Source organism: Erinaceus europaeus, chromosome 2, assembly GCF_950295315.1.
Source record: "Erinaceus europaeus chromosome 2, mEriEur2.1, whole genome shotgun sequence".
NCBI classification, from domain to species: domain Eukaryota; kingdom Metazoa; phylum Chordata; class Mammalia; order Eulipotyphla; family Erinaceidae; genus Erinaceus; species Erinaceus europaeus.
This window is the reverse complement of record NC_080163.1, coordinates 121018019-121041668: the sequence shown is the minus strand read 5'-3', so window position 1 is coordinate 121041668 and position 23650 is coordinate 121018019. Positions and strand designations below refer to the sequence as shown.

Genomic DNA, 23650 nt, shown 5'->3' with positions numbered 1-23650 from the left:
GATAGAAAAGGAAGGAGAGTACCCCCCATCCATAGCATAACTCCCTTGTTTGTGGACACCACACACACACGGTCCTCAGGTTCCTGGTTAGGTGTGTGCTCTACAGGCTAAGCTATCTCTTGGGCCCCTGCTCTGTTTGGGGGTGCTTGGCACTATGTGGCAGGTGGAAAGGCTGTGGGTTTTGGGCAGGCAGGCTGATCAGGTCTGAGTGCCACATGATTTCTCCCTGCTTCAGCTTCCCGTAGGTTGCCTGCCCTGGGCTGGGCTCGGGGTCACCCTGTGGGTGTGTCACAGTGAAGGTGCCTCCAGGCTCCTCAGGAAGCACTGGGTCAGGCTGGGTGGTGTCCTCACTGTAGACCAGAAGGGCTGTTACAGTGACAGACTCACACACACACACACACACACACACACCACCACCACCACCACCACCACCACCACCACCACCACCACCACCACCACCACCACCACCACCACCAGTCGCGAGCCCTCCCAGCACTGTAAACCTGTCTGGATCTGAAGCACATCACCCAAGGGCTGGGAGTGGGGACCTGCCCCCTCCTGTCTTGAGGGAGCCCCAAGCAATGCTGCTTTCCAAGGATCTACCTACCCTTGACTGCTTTGAGGAGGCCCATCCTGTGTGTGGAGGGCTCCCTATGAGTGCTACCTGTCTGCATCATAGCTGCTTGCTGCTGGTCAGGCTCTCCCCAGGGCCTTGCCCTTCCTCCTCCAGGAGCCCCCATGTCAGTAGTGGGGGTGGGTTGGGGCTGGGCACAGCTGACACCTTCACCCCCCACCCTCACCCCCTAGGACACAACTGCCCAGCAAGGGTAGAGACCTGCTTCACCCTGCTTCATTGGAGCTCTCCTTCCGGGAGGAGTAGAGCTGACCTGGCTCCTGCACCCCAAATGTGGAGCTATGCCACTCTGTGTCCCCACACTGGCACAGGTCTTGATGACCGAAGCATACCTGGTTGGAAGGGTGGGGTTTAAGGCCCAGGGCAGAGAGGAGGCTCTGTGTGCTCCCAAGATGTCAGGGAGGCTGATTCTAGGGCATGGCGGGAATCTGGAGTCTATGGGAGCACCACCCCCAACTGTGCCCGCCCCTCCTGCTGCCCCCTGACCCCCACACTGTCATTCCCACAGGATGCCGGCTCTCGGGGCAGCAGTGGTGGGCGAGAGCGTCTCATCGTGGAGCCCCCACTGCCCCAGGAGAAGGCCGGGGCCCCAGCCATCCCCTCCCACCTGCTCAGCACCCCCTACCCCTTCGGCATCACCCCTAGCTCAGTCGTGCAGGACTCCCGCTTCCCACCACTGAAGTAAGTCGGAGGAGGGGGTGGGGGAGACCATTCAGGGGCAAAGTCTCCCCTGAGGCTTGGTGGCCATGCCTACCGGCCTGCCTCGATCTGGTCAAGGCTGGGAGACCCACGGGTCTGGAGGCCCTGCTTCTCCTCCCTCAACCTCACCTTGGCTTCCCGGGCCTCCTGTTGGGATTGACCCCTTGCCCAGCTCTGCTCATTTGCCAAAACTCCCCACTCACCTCACCCACAGCCTCCAGCGGCCTGTGCACCATGTGGTGCCCCCCAGCACAGTGACCGAGGACTACCTGAGGAGCTTCCGGCCCTACCACACCGCAGATGAGCTCCGCATGTCCTCCCTGCCTCCTCTGGGCCTGGACCCAGCCACCGCTGCCGCCTACTACCACCCCGGCTACCTGGCCCCACACCCCTTCCCCCACCCAGCCTTCAGGTGAGTCGTACCTGTCCCTGCCACAACCCCCACCCCAGCCTCCCAGAAGGGCCGAAAGAAGCATCCCTGGTTGGGAGATCCCCCTCCATCATGTCTGAGCTGTCCCACCTTCTGTTCTGCTGGTGGCCCAGAGCTGCTGGGAGACAGGCCTGTGAATTTCCAGGGGCAGTTGGTGGGGCCTGGCTCCACCTCACCCTACTGTCTCCTCTTCCCTCTTCCATCTGAGTTGATGGCCCCATCTTCTCTGTATAGGATGGATGACTCCTACTGTTTGTCTGCCCTGCGGTCACCCTTCTACCCCCTGCCTACTCCTGGCTCCCTGCCCCCACTGCACCCGTCAGCCATGCACCTGCACCTGTCGGGCGTGCGCTACCCACCCGAGCTCGCCCACTCGTCCCTGGCCGCGCTGCACTCGGAGCGCATGTCCAGCCTCAGCTCCGAGAGGTGAGTGTCAGCCAGGAGGTCGGGTGGGGTGGGCTCTGTCTCATCTCCCCATCTCAGGATGGACTGGATGTGGACACAAACTTGTGCGTGGGTGGAACACATAGTTCACACGTACTGCGGCCCTCATTCCCCCTGGGTCCTGGAAGCACCTGTGCCTCTTGTACCTCTGCTGAGATGCGAGCACAGCTGGTCCCCACAAGCTAGGGCCTGCCGTGCCTGCCACTTGGGCTACCCCTCGCTCCCTTCCCCCCAGACTGCAGATGGATGAAGAGCTGAGGCGGGAGCGTGAGCGTGAGCGTGAGCGCGAGAGGGAGCGGGAAGCCGACCGGGAGCGTGAGCGGGAGAAGGAGCGAGAACGGGAAAAGGAGCGTGAGCGTGAGCGGGAAAAGGAGTTGGAGCGTGAGCGTGAGAAGGAGCGGGAACGAGAGCTGGAGCGGCAGCGGGAGCAGCGGGCCCGCGAGAAGGAGCTGCTGGCCGCCAAGGCGCTGGAACCAGCATTCCTGCCTGCAGCAGAGCTGCATGGGCTGCGCACCCATGCCCCAGATGAGCGGGTGAAGCCCGCAGAGCAGCTGACCCCCACGAGAGCAGGTACATGGGTGGGAGGTGTCAGCTGCCCCGGGGGGAAAGGCCTGACAATCAGGTGCATGGTGAGACAGATTTCATGGTGATACCCACCCAGATTACCTGGGTGGAGGCCACCTCGGGACACTCAGTTGGTCAGGCAGGTAGCTCAGTGATAGAACACATGTACAGGGCCCTCATTCCCAGCACTCCGAAAGACAGCGTACACAGTATTAGAGTATAGCCAAAGTGTTAACACTCTTTGTGCACAGCATTAGAGTGTCTATCTGTGAACCGTGAGTAATGTATTCAGAAGCGCTGAGGTTTGAGTGAGTCTTCACCTCTGTTGGAACCTGTCTTGGGTCTCCGTGACAGCTCAGTCTGAAATCTTATTGCCTGCAGCACCCCACTGGTACAAGAGCAGAGCCTACCAGCATGTCACTGTGACAACAGGGATGAGATATGCTCCCCCCCACCAAAGCTTCTGCAGGCCCCTTTTTTAAATTCACTGAAGAGTAAACCTCATGCATGGGTAGTGCTGCTGAATGACTGCCTTGAGCCAGACATTTGATATACAGGTGAGAGGGAGGGAGGGAGGGAGAGACCTGCAGCACTGCTCCACTGCTCTTGAGGCATCCCCCATGAAGATCTGAAACTGGGTCATTGTGCATGGTAATGTGTGGGTGCTACCACGTGAACCACCACCCAGCCCTCAATTTTTTACTATCTATACTTGGAGAAGGGAGCACACTTAAGCACCACTCTGTATCATGGTTGCTCCCATGTGATGCCAGGGCTCAAACCCAGGATCTTAGATAAGACAATCCTTGCTCTACCCACTGAGCCATCTCCCTTGCACATTTCTTCTGTGGCAGCAGGGAATGAACCCAGAGCTTAGCACTGTATGATACTATCAGCATGCAGCTGATTTTCACTGCTTCAGAGGAGGGGACAGGGCAGAGGAGAGACTACAGTACAACTCCACCATTCAGGGAGCTCCCCCTGGTGCTGTCCATAGTGCTCCCATGTTGGTACTGGGGCCTCATCACAGTAGAGAGTTTGCCAGGAGAGGTACCTCCCAGCCTCCCCTAGGGCAGCCTGGGCAGGAGGAGCTGGGCCCAGGTGTCAAGGTCCTGACCTGACAGCCTTTCTCCCCCACAGAGAAGCTAAAGGACACCTCAGGTCTACAGGCTCCCAAGCCCGTGCAGCATCCCCTGCACCCGGCGCCCACGCCCCACCACGCAGTTCACGGCCTCCTCTCCAACCATGGGCTCTTCTCACTGCCAGGCAGCAGCGCTGCCACAGCCCTGCTCATCCAGCGCACCAACGAGGAGGAGAAGTGGCTGGCACGGCAGCGGCGGCTGCGGCAAGAGAAGGAGGACCGGCAATCGCAGGTGTCCGAGTTCCGGCAGCAGGTGCTGGAGCAGCACCTGGACATGGGCCGCCCGCCCGTGCCTGCGGAGCCCGAGCACAGGCCTGAGAGTGCCAGGTAGGGGGGGGTGCAGGGTGCAGCGGGGCGGGGGGCTTAAATCCCGCCAGCCTTGAAGATGGTGGGTGCTGGCTGCTCTGCTTCCCAGGCGGGCAGGTGTGTGGGCTGTCCCCCCAGCTTGTATCTGTGGAGTGCCCTAGGTTAGCACGTGTGTCTGGGGCAGAAGCCTTGCTTTCTTACTCTTCTTAAATTTTATTACTGTTTTTATTAGGTTTCTGTTTGTTTTTATATTTATTTGTTTTTCCCTTTTGTTGCCCTTGTTTTTTATTGTTGTAGTTATTGTTGTTGTTATTGATGTTGTTGTTAGATAGGACAGAGAAAAATGGAGAGAGATGGGGAAGACGGGGAGAGAAAGACACCTGCAGACTTGCTTCACCACCTGTGAAGTGACTCCCCTGCAGGTGGGGAGCCCTGTGGAGCCGGGGGCTCAAACTGGCATCCTTATGACGGTCCTTGTGCTTTGTGCCATGTGCTTAACCCGCTGTGCTACTGCCCGACTCCCACTGTTTTTATTGTTATTGTTGGGGCTTCTCCACTTTGGAAATGATACATATGGTTTTAGTTTAGTCTTGTGTTTTTTTTTTTTTTTAGTTTAGTCTTGTGAGTGTTGTGTGTATGTGTGTGTGTGTACAGTTCATCCCTTCCACCTCCAGAGTCCCCAATACTTATCCCCCATCACCCTTCTTTGTGTCCACTGATGACCATCAGTGGCTTCCACAGGCAGTTGTGGCTTTTTGCTTTGCAAATTTGTCCGCTGTCTATTCCATTCACATGTGAAACCATCCAGTAATTGTCTTTCATTTCCTTGTGTCAGAGCGTCATTGTCTCCACCTAGGAGGCAAAAGTCTTAAAGCTGCAGTCTGTCTCTGACCTCCCAACTTTTGGCTGACCACTGGCCTTTTCTCTTGCTGCCCCTCCCCCTCCCATTACACCCTCTCCCCCAAAACAGGGTGCCCTGTGCTGAGTGGCAGTGCAGGTTAGCTCAGCTCAGCAGCCTAACCGGGGTAACTAGCCCAGGCCCCAGCATGCTCTCCCCATAGCTTGCTGGGCCACACACAGCCTGACTTGCTTCCCTCTGCTCCACTGCCTCACTCTCCACTCCAGTCCACTCTGAAGCCACCCTAAGGCTCAGCTTTGTCTGCTGGGAAGGTATTCTCTCTGCCCCACTATACTCATCCCTGCACACCTAGGGGGCTGGGCAAGCAGCCAGCATGTCTTAGGTCCTACTGATAAAATCTCTGGGCACAGACTCCTAGGTGACTGGGTTGGGGGGGGGGGAGATTCTTCCTCTGGGATCCCAAGGCAGCCTCCAGGATCTGAGTTTGGGGTGGCCTTGCCACAGCACCTCACAGCCCTCTAATGCCTGGTTTTGGGGCTGGGATATGCCCTGGCTCCCAGCGGCAGCCGGTGGTGCACTCGACCCATGGCAGTGTGAACTTGATGTTCTAGCAGGCCCTTGTGCTCCAAGGGAGAAAGCCATGTGGCAATTGGCTGCAGTGCATGAAGTATTTATTCTGCTAACAGGTATCATGCCTGGTTGTTGACTCATGGACACAAAGCTTCTCCACAGGGGCCCCTTTTTCATCTGCCAGAGGCACAAGGGCATGAGCTTGTCTCCCCGCCTTGGACTGGGGCATAGCTCAGAGCAGCCATGGCAGCTGTGTCCAGTATCGTCACTCCTCCACCCCACCCCACCCACCCACTTCTCGCTTCTCCTAAAATAATAGACCAATCAGCTTTTTTTTTGGGGGGTGGGGGGGCAGATAATCTTTGGAAGGTGTGATTGGTTGGTTTGACCTGTGGTGGGGCCTCTTGTCTGGTGGATGTCTGCCCAGCTCCCTGCCTTCTTGCAGGTGAGAGGAACCCAGCCGTGGCGTAGTCTGGGCTAGACTTTGAACCCCTTTGGGTGTAGCTGCTGCTTTGGAGCCACATGGCATCCAGGGCCCCCTAGGGGTCAATCCTCATCTTGCTGGGCTGGGCAGGCACCAGAAGCGAGGTCACAGTGACACGAGCACTCCTTACTAGGAGCCCTGCCTTTCCCCCCACCCCCCCCACCCCACCCTCCCCCCCGGGATAGGCCTACTGCCTGAGGAAAACAGGACCCTTGTCCTTACAAAAGCTCTAAGCATCCAGGAAAACATTCCCACTTTGGCGGTGGGTGGTAGAGCCAGAGGGGTTTGGAGGTGAGAGAGAAGGTGGAAGGAAGGCAGGTCTGCTCCCCACACCCTGGAGCAGGCTCACACTTGCCTGTCCAGTTAGTTGGTTGGAGAAGTGGCATCACTTGAGTGGGCATTCTTTGTGTCCCTCCGGTCCTGACTTCTAGGATTCTGTGTGAGCTCCATTGCACCAGACAGGCTGTGGTATTCAGGTACCCGCTCGCAAGTCTGATGACCTGGTCTGCTCTTTCCCCAGGCCAGGACCCACGCGTCACGAGCCTGGCAGCCGAGACCCCCCACAGCACTTTGGTGGGCCACCGCCCCTCATCTCACCCAAACCCCAGCACCACTCAGTGTCCACGGCCCTCTGGAACCCCGTGTCCCTAATGGACACCCCCCTGGAGCCGCGAAGAGCCCCAGAAAGCCACCCCTTGCACAGCCACCCCGCCCCATTTGAGCCCAGCCGGCCCGCAGCTGTCCCACTGGTGAAGGTGGAGCGGGTCTACTGCCCAGAAAAGGCAGACGAGGGGTCCCGGAAGCGTGAGGCCACCCCTCTGGACAAGTACCAACCACCGCCCCGGGAGGCAGGGACCCTGGAACACCCGGCCTTTCCCCATGGGCCTGGGCCCTTCCTGGCGGAGCTGGAGAAATCCACCCAGACCCTGCTGGGCCAGCAGCGGGCCTCCCTGACGCAGCCAACCACCTTCGGGGAGCTCACGGCCCCCCTGAAGCCCGGCTCGCCCTACCGGCCCCCAGCACCGCGAGGCCCTGATCCCGCCTACATCTATGATGAGTTCCTGCAGCAGCGCCGGAGGCTGGTCAGCAAGCTGGATTTGGAGGAACGCCGCAGGCGGGAAGCCCAGGAAAAAGGTGGGTTCCAGTTGCCTTCCTCATCTCCCTCGGCTGCCTCCTGCCCTGGAGCCCTGGCCACTCCTGGGAGCAGGCCCCCAGGTTCCCTCAGATACCTCCTACAGCTGCTGAGATAGAACTAGGGCCCCAACCCACCCTGCTGCAATGCCATTTGTCCCCAAAAACCAAATCAAAGCTTGTCTGCGAGACACACATGATTAATAAATGATGAACTGAGGCTAATAAGATAGTTTTAAATATTAATAGCGCAGTAGCATGAGGAGAGCTGGCCTGGGCCCAGCAGGGGTCCACACACACTGCTGTCTTCAGTAGGGGTGGGGGAGTACCTATCAGCAGCTCCCCAGAGAGCCGAGGCTCCAGACCAACTTGCTTTCTGGACTCCTTCCTCCCAGAAATGGGGCCAAGGCTGGGTCTTCCTGGGTTATTGGTCTCCACGAGCTGTAGTTCTCAAGGATTTTTCTCTGTTCCTAGCCTGTGAGTTTGCGTGCCTCTTAGAAGACCAGGACCTGACTTTACCTGTCCCCTCCAGGGTGATGGGCCCAGATGGTCACAGTGGGGGGGGGGGGGAATGGATGTGCAACACATAGCCTGTGGTTGCTGTGGATGCAGGCCCAGGCCTGTGTTGACAGGTCCCTTGGCAGAGGACCAGTATCAGCCTGGGAATTGCCTTGCTGTATAGGGTCATTTGGTCTAGGCAGGCCTGCTGCCAGCCCTGAAAGGCCTGGGGATCAGGACTCTTGCTCTCCCCACTTGGGTTGAAAGAAACCAGGTTTGAGGGTGCTCAGGACTCTTCCCTCACACATCCACTGAGTCAGCCCATTCTTGCCGGCAGGGTACTACTATGACCTGGATGACTCTTACGACGAGAGTGACGAAGAAGAGGTCAGGGCCCATCTGCGCTGTGTGGCTGAGCAGCCGCCCCTCAAGCTGGACACATCCTCTGAGGTATCTGGGCGTGACTGGCACTGTGGGACTGCAGGCCAGGCTTTGGGGCTGGCTGTTTGGCTTTTGTGCAGTGCCAATTGCAAATACACTTGCTGTGCAGCCACACTTACTATCCAGACCCCTTTGGCACCCTGAGCGCCTCGGGAGGGTCCACCAGGGACAGTGGAAGCATGCCGCCGCCGCCAGTGGTTTCAAACCCATTTGTTTTCTTTCCCAATCTAGAAGCTAGAGTTTTTGCAACTTTTTGGCTTGACCACCCAACAGCAGAAGGAGGAGTTGCTGATCCAGAAGCGGAGGAAGCGGCGGCGGATGCTGAGAGAGAGGAGCCCGTCGCCCCCGACGATACAGACCAAGCGGCAGACGCCTTCCCCGCGCCTGGCACTGTCCACCCGCTACAGCCCTGACGAGATGAACAACAGCCCCAACTTCGAAGAGAAGAAGAAGTTCCTGACCATCTTCAACCTGACCCACATCAGCGCTGAGAAGAGGAAAGGTATGCCCCCAGCACGGGCCAGGCAGGGGCGGGGTTCTCACAAGGATGACTCAAAGCTTCAGAAGCATCTGGGCATGAACGGGAGCCAGACCTCAGGCAGGATCTGGAGAACCAGCAGTGGGATTCTCTATAATTCTCTGGGATCTCCAGGCAAGCAGCACTGAGGACAGGAAAAGAGTCTATGGACGGAGTGTGTGTGCCTTGTCATGTGTGAGGCCCTAGGTTTGAGCACCAAGGGAGTTCCATGGATGGTAGGACAATGTGCTGATCTCTCTCTCTCTCTCTCTCTGCCACTAGGGTTATCTGAGTCTCGAAGCCTATACAACGAATCTATTGCTCCATTTTAATAAGACAGAAACAGAAAGGGAGGGGAAGAGACACTTACAACCCCGCTTCACTGCTCTTGAAGCTTCCCCTCTACAGTGGGGAGTAGGGACTTGAACCTGGGTCCTTGTGCATGGTGGCGTGTGCAGTCAACTGGGTCCCTTCTAACCGGAGCACTGGTCAGCTCTGGCTTCTGGATGGTACTGGAGATTGAACCTGGGCCTTTGGATCCTCGGGCATGAAAGTCTTTTATATAACCACTGTGCTATCTCCCCCTTCCTCATTCTGAGTGCACAGAACTAAAAATTGGGCTGGGGAGGCCACTCCAACAGCACTGCGTTTCTTGATAAAGGAAGGCACTCTTCTGTTTTCAAGACCTTGTCCCTGTTCTGTTCACCACTTCAGCTTTCCACCCCACACCAGTTGTCTTTTGTGGAGTCCCAGGTGGAAATGAAGGCTGGCCAGTGTCAACTCTGAGTGTTGCATGTACCTCGGCCTGTCAGCTGTTCTAGTCATTTGTAGGGTCTCCTTGTGCTGGAGGAGGTGGGTATGGTGACTCCCTGGCACAAGCCTATATAGTGGGAGGTGCTTTCTCTTGGTAGTCCACCCACGTTCCTGCTCTAAAGGAAGAAGGGGCAACAATCTGAAGCCCCACCCCCCTACTCCCCAGCACTGTGTGAGCGGGTGGCTTGTGAATAGTGCTTCTGGTTTGGTCAGACTACATAGGGGCAGGCACATTGGGTTGAGTCTGGGGCAGGAATCCATCATGCCGAAGAGCAGTACTCTTGGAATTCATTTCCTTGGTCTGTTGTCATTCCCCCCCCCCACACAGGCTGAGTTTTGGGGTGGTGGCATAAGTGAGGACCTGCCCCATCTGGATGCTCATCTATACATGCTTCTAAGTCCCCCTCCTGCCCTGTGGCTGCTTGTCTCAGGAAACGAGTCAAAAGTGAAAGTGTCCGTAGGTTGCTTAGATGTTTCTGCCCCTTCCACCACTCAGGCATCATGCCAGGTTGCTTTTTCTGACTGGTGAACTCAGATTCTTGCCCTGCCTTTAAAGGACTGTGATGTGGATAGCTACCCTGGACGTGGTTGTTTGCGAAGGACATCTCTGTGTCTCACTGAAATATCTAGAGGAAGCCACCAGTGGCATGACCACTTCAGTCCCAGTCCTTTAGTGCCACTGCAACAGCCAGCGGTGGCATGTGTTCCTTCTTGGCAAATGACAGCCGTGGTGGGAACTGTGCTCAGGTGTTGGAGCCCACACTGAGATGCACCTGTGTGTACAGGTGGTGTCGGATCTGTGGGGCGGTTTAACCCGTATGGAAGCCAGTTTCTTCTGTCTCCTGATTAAGATCTCACCTGGAAGGGTTTGCAGATGCCCCTCATCTTCTGTTAAGGTGTGGCCATTGTAGGCAAAAGCAGAGAGAGGAACCTGGGCTATCTGTGAAACACAGAGCCCTTACTCTGAGCACCACCTGTTCCTGTGTCCACATCTCCCTTGGGTAGAAGGGCTTGCACCTGCATCCTGCCCTCCTTCCCTCCGGGAAGCCATGCAGCTGCGCTGGTAACCTCGGGCTGCTTTTCTCATAGAGAAAGAGAGGCTTGTTGAAATGCTCCGTGCCCTGAAGCAGAAAGCACTATCGGCAACAGTGGCAGACTCACTCAGGAGCTCTCCGAGGGACAGTCCTGCTGCCTCCCTGAGTGGTAAGGCCCAGGGTGGGACGGACAACCCCACCCGCCACTGCCCGGGACGGTCCTGTGGGCTTCTTGGATGTGAGGTGACCACTCAAGGCCTTCTTCATCCTGGATCTTTGCTCTTGGAAACGGCACTTCTCCCCATCCTGCTTGTTCAGCTTCCCCTGCACTATGGGGAAGGTTATCTTCAGGAGACTCACAGGAGTTCAGTCAGGGCTCAGAGTTGGGGTGGGGTCCTGGCTTCCACAGGGCTGTCTAGCAGTCATCGTTCCAGCGCTGCCGCCTGCTCTGCCTCTGCCTCACGCTTCTCTCTGGCATCTTCTGTTTTGCTCTTTTTTTTTTTTTTTCTGCCTTCTGGGTCTCTGACACACGCTTTCTTTCACACCTTGTCTCTGTGATGGCTCTGGTCCCACCTTGCTATGCTGCTCAACAGTGCAGGCACTCCTGGTCCTTATCCCTGACTCCTAATTTGGGCTTTCTTGTGGGGTTGGGCTACCCAGCTTTCCTGCCTTTCTGGTGGCCTGAAGTCACTTGCTTCATCTTTAGCTTCTTTTTCTTCCTAGCTGCCTGCCTGAGGGCACCTTTCAAGGATGGACTTGCTGCTAAAACACACCCGCCTGCAGACCTCACAGCACACACTGACATTTAATTAACTGTCCTTTGAGTCTTGGTTCTTTGTACTAGCTCTTTGTGAAGTGGGAGCTCTGGAGGTCAGGATCTGCCTGTTCGCTTGCAGTGCTTAATGCTCCCTTTGCTTTATGTCTCTCAAAGAGCCTGCCACGCAGCCAGCCCCTCTGGACACAGAGAAACCTGTGGGAATTGCTGCTTCTTTGTCTGACACCCCGAAGGCCACAGAGCCTGGGAGACTAGAACATCTCCGGCCCCAGGAGCTCTCTCGGGTGCAGGAGCCGGCTCCTGCCAGCAGCGAGAAGGCCAGGCTGAGCGAGGCTCCCGGGGGCAAGAAGAGTCTGAGTATGCTTCATTACATCCAGGGCCCAGCGCCCAAGGACGTCCCTGTGCCGCTGTCCCACAGCATCAATGGGAAGAGCAAGCCGTGGGAGCCTTTCATGGCAGAGGAGTTTGCACATCAGTTCCACGAATCGGTGCTGCAGTCCACCCAGAAGGCCTTGCAGAAGCATAAAGGTAGGGAGGCGGGGGCTCATACTCCTGTCCTGTCCCACAGTGTAGCACTGACTTCACCCCTCTGCCACCACCATGTGCACCAGGCTCCTGGCGGCTAGTTAGAGGCAGGTTAGACTCAGGGGGGGGCCTGAGACTCTACATCTCAGTCCGGTTCCTGGGTGATACTGATGCTACCAGTTGGCAAACACTTCCAACCAGCAGAAGCACTTCTCTAGTTAGGTCAGGTGAGTGAGGTGCCGCTCCAGCAGACACAGGATTTACACTTTCTACAGATGAGTCATACGCACACACCCCAAGAAACCTTTTCATGCAGGTGTGTGTGTGTGTGTGTGTGTGTGTGTGTGGCGGGGAGGGGGCTTTAACCCAGAACCCTGCACATGTGCAGTATCACTGAGCAGCCATCCCCCATCTTACCCTGAGTCAGTTCTTTTACTTTATTTTTTTTTTTTTGAGAGGAATTAGAGAGGGGGGAAAACACCACAGTACAGCTTTCCATCCACAGGGCTCCCATATAGTTCTCAAACCCAGGACCATAAGGTAGGTGAGCTATCTTCCACACCCTAGCAAACCCCTGATGACAACAGTTGCTCCAGTTCCACCCTGAGCCCCCAATTCCATTGCCCTCTTGCATTTTAGTGGGAGGTCACTAGAAGCTGGAGGATGTTACATTTCATGCCAGCTGAGTCAGGAGTTGGAAACTGATTAGAAAACAATCCTCGTCTTAATTACTGAGTTAAATTACTGGCCAACAGCCAGAGCACAATTGTACCAAAGCCACTAAAATATCTAAAAGCTAGAAGAGCTGGGTAATGTTTACTGAAGCAGGTATCTTTCACGGAGGTGAGTGCTATAGCAGAAATGAAAGGGGAGTAGGATTTTATAGTACTTGAACAATCCCCTCCCCTATCAGGAGTACTCTTGACACAAGAAGTTAGGTGTTACCACTAGATGACAAGGCTTCACCCACCTTGCATGCCTTTTCTGCGGCTCTAGACCACATTTTCCCTGTCTTGTTTCATTTTTATCCCTTTTCTGGCATTCCCATGGGACTGCAAGGTCACCCTGCCTGTACCAACCTGAGAGGTACAAAGCAACAAATTGAAAGATAGGCTATTGGGCTCCCCCAGAGGCTGTGGTCTACACAGGGAGTCGGTGTGCTTCAGCTAGAACACTTCTGGCAGCCCCCAGAGACAGCAGACACTGAGAGGGGACCAGTAGAACTTCTGAGAGCAGCTGCTAGATCAAACTCAACCGGTGATTTTACAGAACCAGATGTGGAGGCTCAGAGATTAATTTAGCTGCGATCACACACGGGATAGATTAGAAGCGATGGGCTTTTCTCGCCATTCCTCACGATGCCATCTTTCATCTCTGAATCAGGCCTGGCCCAGAGCTTCTCAGCAGCTCTGCCCTCTCCCTAGTCTTTTCCTCTGACCTGCTGCAAGCCTTGACTCTCACCAAAGACAGGGCAAGCCAGTCCTTGCAGGCCCTGTGACCAGCTGGTGCTCTCTCCCCATAGGGAACGTGGCCGTGCTGTCTGCGGAGCAGAACCACAAAGTGGATGCATCTGTCCACTACAACATTCCTGAGCTGCAGTCCTCCAGCCGGCCACCTCTGCCCCAGCACAATGGGCAGCAGGAGCCCACTGCTGTGAGGAAGGGCCCCCCGGCACCTGAGCTGGACCAGGACTCAGAGGAAGAGGAGGAAGACGACGAGGATGACGACGATGAGGAGGAGGAGCCCCCCAGGCGCAAGTGGCAAGGGATTGAGGCAATCTTTGAAGCGTACCAGGAGCATATAGAAGGTACAAAGGGGAAGGGCTGGGCTGATTTAAAAAAAAAAAAAAAAAAGGACAGGACTTCCCTTGCCAGTTGTGGCGTTGCTTCTGAGTGACCATACTAGTGCTCAGATTTCCTGGGGTGCAACCAGGCGCAAAGACCAGAAGATAAGTGTTATTCAGCAACTGTTCACCCAGGGCTTATGTACAAATGGAAATTCCTTGTAAACAAACCTGAGGCCTTCTCAGTGGAGGAATTCAGGTGCCTGTGCTTAGCAGTGCTGTGACTGGCACATTTTATTCCCTACTCCAAGTGCACAGACTTCCTCCCTGTGAGAGAGGCAAAGCCTGGGGACCAGCAGGCTTCTGGCCTCATCAGGCTGCTTCCAGACACCATCTTTTCTTCTGTGAGGGCTTCCTATACTATAGAGGCCGCCTCCTGGCCATGACAGAAACTGCGTTGCCACCCTTGGATTTCTTGTGGGAGAGGTTGGAGTGCCCAGCCTTTGCCTCTAGTGAAACAGGCAGAGGAACTTCCCACAAGAGCCTCTTGGGAGCAGAATGGTGACAGAGGCTCTTCTCTTGAGCTCCTGGCTCTCTGTCACTGCCAACTGAGAGCCCTCTACACTCCCCATTTCATGAGTTGGCAGCAAGGCAACAGCTTTTAACTGAAGTAGGAAGTGCCAGGCACAGCTAGCAAAACCCAGGCCAGCACCTCCTAATTCTCTCATTCATTACCAGGTCACAAAGGAGTTTTAATTTCTGTTATTACCATGTTATAAAAATATCAAGAGCTGAATACATCATTTACACATAATACTTTGTAACACGCACTCTAAAAACCAGAGGAGTTTAGATGGAGGAAAGAAGTGCCCATTTAAGCAATGCACAGCATTATTTCTTTTTAATGGAGTGAAACATTGCCATCTTTTCTGCGTGGTTTTTGGTGGCTTGTTTTAGAGTTTCTTCTCTCCCATAAGAACTTAATGACGCTCCTTGGCATTTCCTTCTGCAAGTCTTTCAGTTCTGCTTCTGACCAGAATTCAGTCTACAGAGTGAGGTGGCGGTTGAACACCCAGAAGAGCTAATAACGGGGCAATCCGCTCTTGTTTCCCTTCTGGATTTCAGAATCACCTTGTTAGTTCCATCCAAAGGTTTCATAAGAAATTTCAGCTCCAGGAGTCAGGCGGTAGCGTAGTGGGTTAAGCGCCAGGAATGGCGTAAGGATCCCAGTTTGAGCCCCGGCTCCCCACCTGCAGAGGAGTCCCTTCATAGGCGGTGAAGCAGGTCTGCAGGTGTCTATCTTTCTCTTCCCCCTCTGTCCTATCTAACAACAATGACATCAATAACAATAATAATAAATAAATATCAAACCATTTTCAAAAAAAGAAATTTCAATTCCATCCAATATACAGATTGGGGGGGTGGGGAATTCACCTCTTTGATAGTGATTGTTTAAGACTGATTTAGTAACATGAGAGAGAGCACTACTCAGGCCTAAGCTAAGCACCCGGGGTAAAACTGAGCCTCCCATGCAAGTCTGGCACTCCGTCTACTACAGAATTTCCAGGAATGCTTTGAGAGTGACATTATTCCCTTTATGAACATGGCCTAAAACCATAAAATAGTTTTGCTTTTTAAGTTTTGCTAATCGTACATGGCCAGATCTTTTACAAGTTTGGTTCTTCTGGGGTTTTTGTTTTAAATATTTATTCCCTTTTGTTGCACTTGTTTTATTGTGGTTATTGAATAGGAGAGAGGAGGGGAAGACAGAAGGGGAGAGAAAGATAGACACACCTGCAGACCTGCTTCACCGCCTGTGAAACAGCTCCCTAGCAGGTGGGGAGCTGGGGGCTGGAATCCTTACTCCGGTCCTTGTGCTTCATGCCACGTGCGCTTAACCCACTGCATTACTGCCCGACTCCCTCTTTTGAGTTTTTACACTTTTTAAAAAATTTATTTATTTATTCCCTTTTGTTGCCCTTGTTTTTCATCGTTGTTGGACAGGACAGAGAGAAATGGCGAGAGGAGGGGAAGACAGAAGGGGAGAGAAAGATAGACAGCTGCAGACCTGCTTCACCACCTGTGAAGCGACTCCCCTGCAGGTGGGGAGCCGGGGGCTCGAACCGGGATCCTTATGCCGGTCCTTGTGCTTTGCGTCACATGCACTTAACCCACCGGACTCCCTGTTTTTACCCTTCTTGTTCTACCTTGCCGGGACATCTAGTGCCATTAAAGAGGTGCACTAATGGGACTCTAGTCAGGTTTGTGAGACTTGTGAAGCATCTACTAAAGGATGAAGTTTTTCCTGTGCTGATTTTGAGGTTATGATGCATGATCTTTGGAAGTTAATTTCTAAAGATTTTATTTATTTATGAGAAAGATGGGAAGGAGAGAGAAAGAACCAGACTCAAGATCTCAGGCATGAGAGTCCAGTGCTTTATCCACTGAGCCACCTTCCAGACCACAGAAGTTGATTTCTCATACCAGTTGCAGTGAAGACCTTTTCAGTGTTTGGCAATGGCTCCTCACTAAACTTCACTTCCCAATATGTTCAGTCTTTGTTCTTTTGCTGTTAGGGTTGCTGCATAAAAAACAAAAATTCTAAGTGTGCTCTGATTTTGTATGCAGCTTTCAATAGTTGGCAAGCCTTAACCCTATTAGAAAACTGCATTTTGAAGCTCTAGGGTTACAGAAAAGGCAGTAATTAGGTATAAATTTAAATTGTTTTTCCTTCCTAGACCCTTTTTCATATCTCCTAGTATAATTTAAAGGCTGGCAACACTAAATAGAACAGAAATACCAAGGCCTGTGGCCCCAATGTTCAAAACAATACTCAACATTGGTCTGGAGAAAATAGCTGGGTATTGTAACACAGGACTGAGACACGCACCTGCCCCCTCCCTCCCAAATTAGGTTCAATCCTCAGCACTACCATTTGCCAGAGCAGAGTTCTTGCGTCTCCTCAGAAAAAAAAAAATTAATTACTTTTATTAGAGACAGATATTGAGGAGGGGGACATATGGAAAGAGACAGATACCCGCAGCCCTACTTCACCACTCATGAAGCTTTACCCCTGCAGGTGGGAACCTGGGTCCTTGTGCACTGTATTGTGTGTGCTTAACTAGGTGTGCCACCACCTGGCCCCTGAATTTTTTTTTTTTTATATTTATTCCCTTTTGTTGCCCTTGTTTTATTGTAGTTATTGATGTTGTTGTTGTTGGATAGGACAGAGAGAGGAAGAGGAGAGAGAGACAGACACCTGCAGACCTGCTTCACCGCCTGTGAAGCGACTCCCCTACAGGTGGGGAGCTGGGGGCTCAAACCAGGATTCTTACGCCAGCCCTTGCACCATCTGCGCTACCAACCAACTCCTGAAATTTTGTTTTTTAATACCCAACATCACTTCTTTTCAGAGCAAAATGTGGAACGGCAGGTGTTGCAGACACAGTGCAGAAGACTGGAGGCCCAGCATTACAGCCTCAGTCTCACAGCAGAACAGCTCTCTCACAGCATGGCGGTGAGTTGGGGTCCTTACTGACTTGAACTTGAGTTTGGGTTTAAGAGCACCCATACAAATGTAGGGGGGAGGAGTTGGCTCACTTGTTACCATGTGCGAGGACTAGGTTCAGGTACCCCCAACTACAGAGGTTAATTACACACTGATGGTACCTAGTCTTGATGCTAGAGTATGGATTCAGAAAAGGGAAAGAAGGTACTTGTCTATCCCTATGGTGTAGTTATTACATATATTGTCTCTATCGGCCTTTGCCAGCTAAGGAGGAAGGGTCTTGAGACAAACCAGACTATCTCCTGCCTACCTGTGGCCCAGACCCACATGATTAGCCCCAGTGGCTCTGTCTCAGCCTCCCCCAAAGCAGACACTGGTTCTAAGAGATAAAGAGAATGGGTTTTTAGAGAATCTAGGCATGGAATGAGTTTGGTTTGTTTTTACATGGGTCTCTCTCCTCTCTCTAGGAGCTGAGGAGCCAGAAACAGAAGATTGTTTCAGAAAGGGAGCGCCTCCAGGCGGAACTGGATCACTTACGGAAGTGCCTTGCGTTGCCTGCAATGCATTGGCCTAGGGGTTACTTTAAGGGATATCCTAGGTGACGGTTTCCCTTGCACTAGGCCGAACCTATAGTATAGAAATATTATCTATTTTATTACAATGAATATTTAATATTTTTCACTGGGAGGTTTGAAGCTTAAAATTAATGAGAATGTGCCACATGAAGCAAAGGATTCCAGGCTCCAGAAAAAGAAAGAAAACAAAAAACAAAAAAAAACTCACTTTGACTTCAATGCAATTGATCACCTTTGTCATTCAGCGAGCAACCGTGTAGGACACCCATAGTTTCTATTTTTAAAGGTGGTTTTGTTCTCTCTTCCCCCCCTCCCCACCTCATCATTACTTTTGAACCCTGAAACTGAAGGCTCCATTACCAACACTAAAACTCGGTCACTTGTAGCCCCTGAGTGTGTAAGTTGGATCAGACCCTCTGTTCTGTTTGTTGGTTGCCGTGTTACTTACTGTGCCTCAAGAACTATGCCTGTGGGTGGGGCTGGCCGTAGTCCTCCCCAGGAGGGAGTGAGACCTGCCTCCTCTGAATGAAGGTTGGGAGCATTAAGTAAAGGGCTTGTTTCAGTTACTTTTCTTCAAAGCAACAGGTCCTAGGAGCACACACAAAGCAACAGGACTGAAGCCTCATCCAAAGGCTTTTCCCTGCAAAAGCGCTTAAAGAGGAAAAAAAAAAAAAAAAAAAAAGCAAAAAGCAACAAACTGAAGGTACCTTTTTATTACTTCATGGGGGGAAAAATGTACAGAGCTCTATATATACATATATTCACACCCACCAAATTGTTACTGCTGTGGGTGGTGGTTTCATACAAACGTAAAATTTTGAGAGAAAAGTCAAAGGTGCTTCAGCCTTGTACTGTGTATATATATTAAAAAAACAAAGTTTTGTATGTTTTTATTACTTTAATTATTGTTATAAAAAGCCTGCCATTTTTAATATGTGGTTTTGGGGGGATTTTTTTGTTGTTGTTGTTCGTTTGTTTTCTTGTTTGGGGTTTTGTTTTGTTTTTCTTGGGCAAAAAAAAAAACTTGCTTTTAGTGTTTGTACTGCTGCTGGTCAGGACATTAAAAATACTGAAGTGTTTTTTTTTTTCTTTTAATTAAAAGAAGAAATGTAAAAGAGCTTACCACTGGCGCCTATGCGATCACTTCATTTTTGAGTTGCACCAGGAAGCAATGTAGAAAGCCATGCATTACTTACCTCCTCTGCTCCCTCTCTCCCCAGCTTCTGGACAAGCTGACAGCAAACCTAACTCAGCCATTGCTATTAAGTGAGGAGGGGCTAGCCTCTGGTGGGAACAAGGTAGCTAGATACTATGTGTGCGTCTCCACACACAGACCTACACGGGGCTTTTTCTTTTTTTTCTTTTCCCCCCTTTGGAAAGAACCTTTCAGGAAAGTGAGCGATTTCTGTGCTAGAATTCTAAGGTGTCTTACAGCGGTCTGATGAGAGCAGGTGCAAAGTAGAAATTTAGAGGCTTTATTTAGATGCAAAGCTTGGCAAGAGCCTAAAGTAGGGTAAAATGACGTCTGAGCTGAACTTCTCTCCTCCTCTTGAACTTACTGTGACAAACACCGGAGCTAGAAATTGGCATGCAAAGCAATAGGGGACGTGTCTCCTTCTTGATCCAGTTCCTGCTCATTCAGGCAGGGTTTAATGTAGATTAAGAAGGGACTCTTGCCCCAAAGGGCCCTCATTAGAGGCCAAAGCAGCTAGGGGCTCTGAGGGGAAAGGGGGCAACTCCTCACCATGCCCCCCACCTTTGCCAGGGAGGGGCTAGTTGACCTTTGCATAGGCTCCTCACTGTGAGTGGGGGCTGTGCCCTCAGCCCCAGACCTTAGCTGTGCAGAACAGCTTGCTGGCAGATGGCATTGTGTCGCTTTATCTGTTCCCACACAGTTTGCTTTGTCTGTCTGCCAAGAATCTTCCAGTTATTAGCAAACTCTGACAAAAAGTGCCACCAGTATTATCAGCAGTCAACAAGCCGCCTTCCTCTCCCCAGAAATGACCTGTAAAGAACTAAGGGCTGCTCTGGGGGCCTCGTCAACAGCCAAGGCGAAGTGTCACTGAGTTCCTGTCTAAAATCTACTTGCTCTTTCTGGTCTAAAGGCTTAAGTTACATCTTAGCCCTTCACTCCCTGTCCTCCTCCACGGAAGAGGTGTGGGTGTTCTGGGTACTAGCCTGGGCAAGTTGATGGGAAAGAACTCGGCCCATTCCCTGGCCATCAAAGGGGGGTGGGGGGGGCTCCTGTGGGAGGAGTTTTGGCTACAGGAGGATGACGACACTGGGCAGGTCTCTGCTGGGCAGCAGTTGTGTCGCAGTATCAGTAATAACTGCTTTCTCCTTCCCCTGCCTGCCAAGATCACTCAGTACTCTTGGGCTCAAGAAGTAATATGACAATCAGAATATAATGTAGACCGGTTAGACGGCATGAGTAAGCCAACAGTCAAAAAGCACTTGCTGAAAACACAAGTGTACCACTAAGGCATAGTGCCCAATAATGGCTTATCCCCAGTAGTTTTGAAACACTTATTTAAAGAGGATTCAGAAAGAATACAGTAGCATCTGAGTCTTGGTCAGTTTGGGCTTAACAAAAATTGACATGGGCATTCTCTGAAGTCTTTTGTTCAGCTGTTTCACCTTGAGGGCAAAAAGACCAAGTCAACAAATACACCAAAATGTGCTCTAAGATTGACTCTGCAACCTGTGTGTCAGTATTTCTATGAAGATGTAGGGCTTCCTGGCCTCGTGGCTGCCTTCCAGAACTGAATGTGTGGCTCCGCCAGAAACCAGAGCTCCTGCTGCATGCCCCCCCCCCAGACTTGGCACTTTACAAATATGATATTTGCAAAGAGCTGTCTTTGTCTCATATTCAGAGCCTAAAGGACATGATCAAACACCAAGAACAAAAACATTCTAATAAACTGCCCCCAAGGACGCTAAAAAGGAGCCCACACCTTCACCAGTAAAGAATCACAACACAGAGCGCCTTAAGTTTATACTCAGAGTGGTATTGTCCCTCGGGTAGTTCACAACAGCTGCCATGTTTCAAAAGCTGGGGTAGATACCCTCTTCCCCTCTTAAGTCATGTTTTCAAAAGATAAGCAATTCCCAGAAGCCACCACCAGAGGGAGATAGTAAGCCCAAGCCAATTCTGTCTTTAAAATAGTGTGACTTAACCACTTAGCAAACCCTCCACACTCTTTCAAGGACCCAGTGAGTATCCAGACTCCATGACTCTGCCTTGACCTGGGAAAGATTCTGCTCATTGGTTGTGTCACTCTGTATGTGCCCTGTGCTTACTTACTAGAACAGTGAACCGTTCATGGGAGGGAGGAGAATGGTGCCTCGGTCACTCTAGGGGCAGTTTAGATGCTGTGAAATTAAACCTGTTCTTAAGTGTACTTGTTTGAATTAATTGTATTGTAATATTATTTGTTGAATGTAGTAATTAGGTATTTATGAATATATTGCTGTAATTTCTGACAACATCCAAAAAAAAATAAAACCTTGCTAAATCGTATTAAAGAGAATGTGTTTCATTTGTTAGATGGGGGCACCAGCCATGGTGGTGGTGCGCCCAGGAGAGTACACATATCACCATGCACAAGGACCTGGGGCCTGGTCTCCACCTGTTGTGTGTGTGTGTGTGGGGGGGGGGGGTTTCAAAAGCAGTAGAAGCAGCATAGGTGTCTCACTCTGTCCAAAAGAAAGAAAATGGCGGGGGTGGCACAGTGGGTTAAGCGCACATGGCACCAAGCGCAAGAAGCGGCATAAGGATCCCAGTTCAAGCCCCCGGCTCCCCACCTGCAGGGGAGTCGCTTCACAAGCGGTGAAGCAGGTCTGCAGGTGTCTTTCTCTCCCCGTCTTCTCTGCCTCCATTTCTCTGTCCTATCCAACAACAACGATAACAACAAGGGCAACAAAAGGGAAAAAATGGCCTCCAGGAGCCATGGATTCAGAGTGCAGGCACCAAGCCCCAGTAATAACCCTGGAGGCAAAATAATAATAGTAATAAGAAAAGACTAAAAAAATAAAAGTAAATGGCTGCTGGGAAAGGTGGAGAACTTGTGCGGGCTCTAAGTCCCAGCAATAACCCTGGTGGCTAAAGAAAAAAGGTGGAGGGACAGTCAGTCTACATTTACAGATAAAACAGATTCAACGGCACCTGTACCGGGTTTTACTAGAGTATCAAGGTATTAAGGAGAGAGATCTGAACTCCTTAACCCGCACAAGAATGTGTGGGTTTATTCTAAAATATTCTTCTGATTGGGGGCTGGGTGGTGGCGCACCCAGTTAAGCACACACAGTACTATGTGCAAGGACCCAGGTCTGAACCCACTCCCCACCTGCAGTGAAGACATTTCACAAGTGGTGAAGCAGGTCTCCAGGTGTCTTACCTTTGTCCCTATCTCCCCCTCCCCTGTCATTTTTTCTCTGTCCTACCAAATAAGATGGAGGGGAAACTAGGAAAAAATGGCCACCAGGAACAGTGGGTTCAGAGCCAGCACCAAGCTTCAGTGATAACCCTGAAGGCAAAAAAAAAAAAAAAAAAAGATCCTTCTGATTAAACCTGAAGGACTGTGAGAGAGGGATAGAAAGCCAAGTCCTGGCATCTGAAAACCAATCCTCTACAAAGTGGCATATGAGCTGGGAACCCTTTCACAATTCAAACACTGGTCATTGGCCCCTTGTTGGAAGGGCAATGTGGAAAACAGTGCCGGGGTGTCCGGGTGTCCGGGTGTGTGTGTGTGTGTGTGTGTGTGTGTCAGGCGGTGGTGCATACCAGGTTAAGCGCACATAGCACAAGTGCAAAGACCTGCAGAAGGATCCCAGTTTGAGGGGTCCCTTCACAGGCTGGTGAAGCAGGTCTACAACTGTTTAGCTTTCTCTTTCCCTGTCCTCCCCTCTTAATTTCTCTGTCCTATCCAAAAAATCAAAAAAAAAAAAAAAAAAGGCCACAGGGGCAGTGGATTCATTATTCAGGCACCAAGACCCAGCAATAGCCCTGGAGGCAAAAAAAAAAAAAAAAACAGTGCCCAGTTAACTCTAAGTTTGGGTTTTAAACACTGAAGGGTAGACACCAGAAATACTCAAAATACTGAAGCTCAGCTGATTACATCTTCTTGAAAAAATCTCGAGGGACTGAGAGATGGCTGGCCCAACTGAGTGTACACTTTGTCATGAATAAGGACCCTGGTTTGAGCCCCCAACCACCACATGAAAGCACCATGCAAAGGAAAAGCTTCATAAGTAGTGCTGTGGTGCTATTCCTGGGTCTTGGGTCTTGGGTCTTTCACCTGCTATGGTGGGCAGAGAGGGAGTCCTGCAGGCATGAAGCCCTGTCAAAGCCCTAGTTGGAGGTGGGGGCAAGCTTGATAGCAGGCTACTGCTGATTACAGAACAGTGAACAGAACACTGACTCAAGGTAGGCATTTCCTCTCCTGATGTAATTTCTACAAAGAGCCTAGAATTTACAAAATGCTACAGCTGATTTTTTTTTTCCTTCCCCCTTATATGAACTGCTGTTACCTCTAACAAAGGATCTGTTCCCTTATGTCACCAAGTCGCCTTCTGCATCCTGTTCTATCTTCAGTCACTCACCAACTAACTCTGGGCTGACAAGCAATTCTTCTGCCCTTAACCAGAAGCCACCAAGACTCACCCCGGCTCCTGGTCTGAAGCCCGTCACTGCCCACTGTCCTAGCCTACTGGTATGGTCTATTAGACCACTTTAGCCATGCACCTTACTCCTTTGATTTGGGGACTCTTACAGGAAGAAGAACCCAAAAGATTGGGGCTGGTTCCATCTTTATTATGTATCAAGGCTTAGGTGGTCAACAGGCCAGCTTCACTAGCCATTTACTTGCTTTCTGAGTATGAACAGCATCTGATTCTAAATGTGGCCCAAGAATAAGATCC

General features: G+C 51.7%; 1 protein-coding gene across 15 annotated transcripts in view; it reads left to right on the top strand.

Annotated features, from left to right (window-relative positions):
- GSE1 (Gse1 coiled-coil protein) overlaps positions 1–21261 on the top strand; it is a 392245-nt gene extending 370984 nt beyond the window's left edge. For 14 of the 15 annotated variants that reach the window (XM_060185067.1, XM_060185066.1, XM_060185065.1 and 11 more), the window contains 13 exons: positions 1143–1315; positions 1548–1745; positions 1998–2189; positions 2443–2777; positions 3912–4239; positions 6652–7265; positions 8098–8210; positions 8433–8703; positions 10621–10734; positions 11497–11868; positions 13388–13672; positions 17062–17165; positions 17624–21261. In XM_060185067.1, the coding sequence (XP_060041050.1) occupies positions 1143–1315; positions 1548–1745; positions 1998–2189; positions 2443–2777; positions 3912–4239; positions 6652–7265; positions 8098–8210; positions 8433–8703; positions 10621–10734; positions 11497–11868; positions 13388–13672; positions 17062–17165; positions 17624–17758 (3234 nt within the window). In that variant the 3' untranslated portion in view covers positions 17759–21261. The remainder of the gene's footprint in view (positions 1–1142; positions 1316–1547; positions 1746–1997; positions 2190–2442; positions 2778–3911; positions 4240–6651; positions 7266–8097; positions 8211–8432; positions 8704–10620; positions 10735–11496; positions 11869–13387; positions 13673–17061; positions 17166–17623) is intronic. The other variant, XM_060185063.1, reaches the window with a different exon arrangement.
- Positions 21262–23650: the final 2389 nt, after the last annotated feature.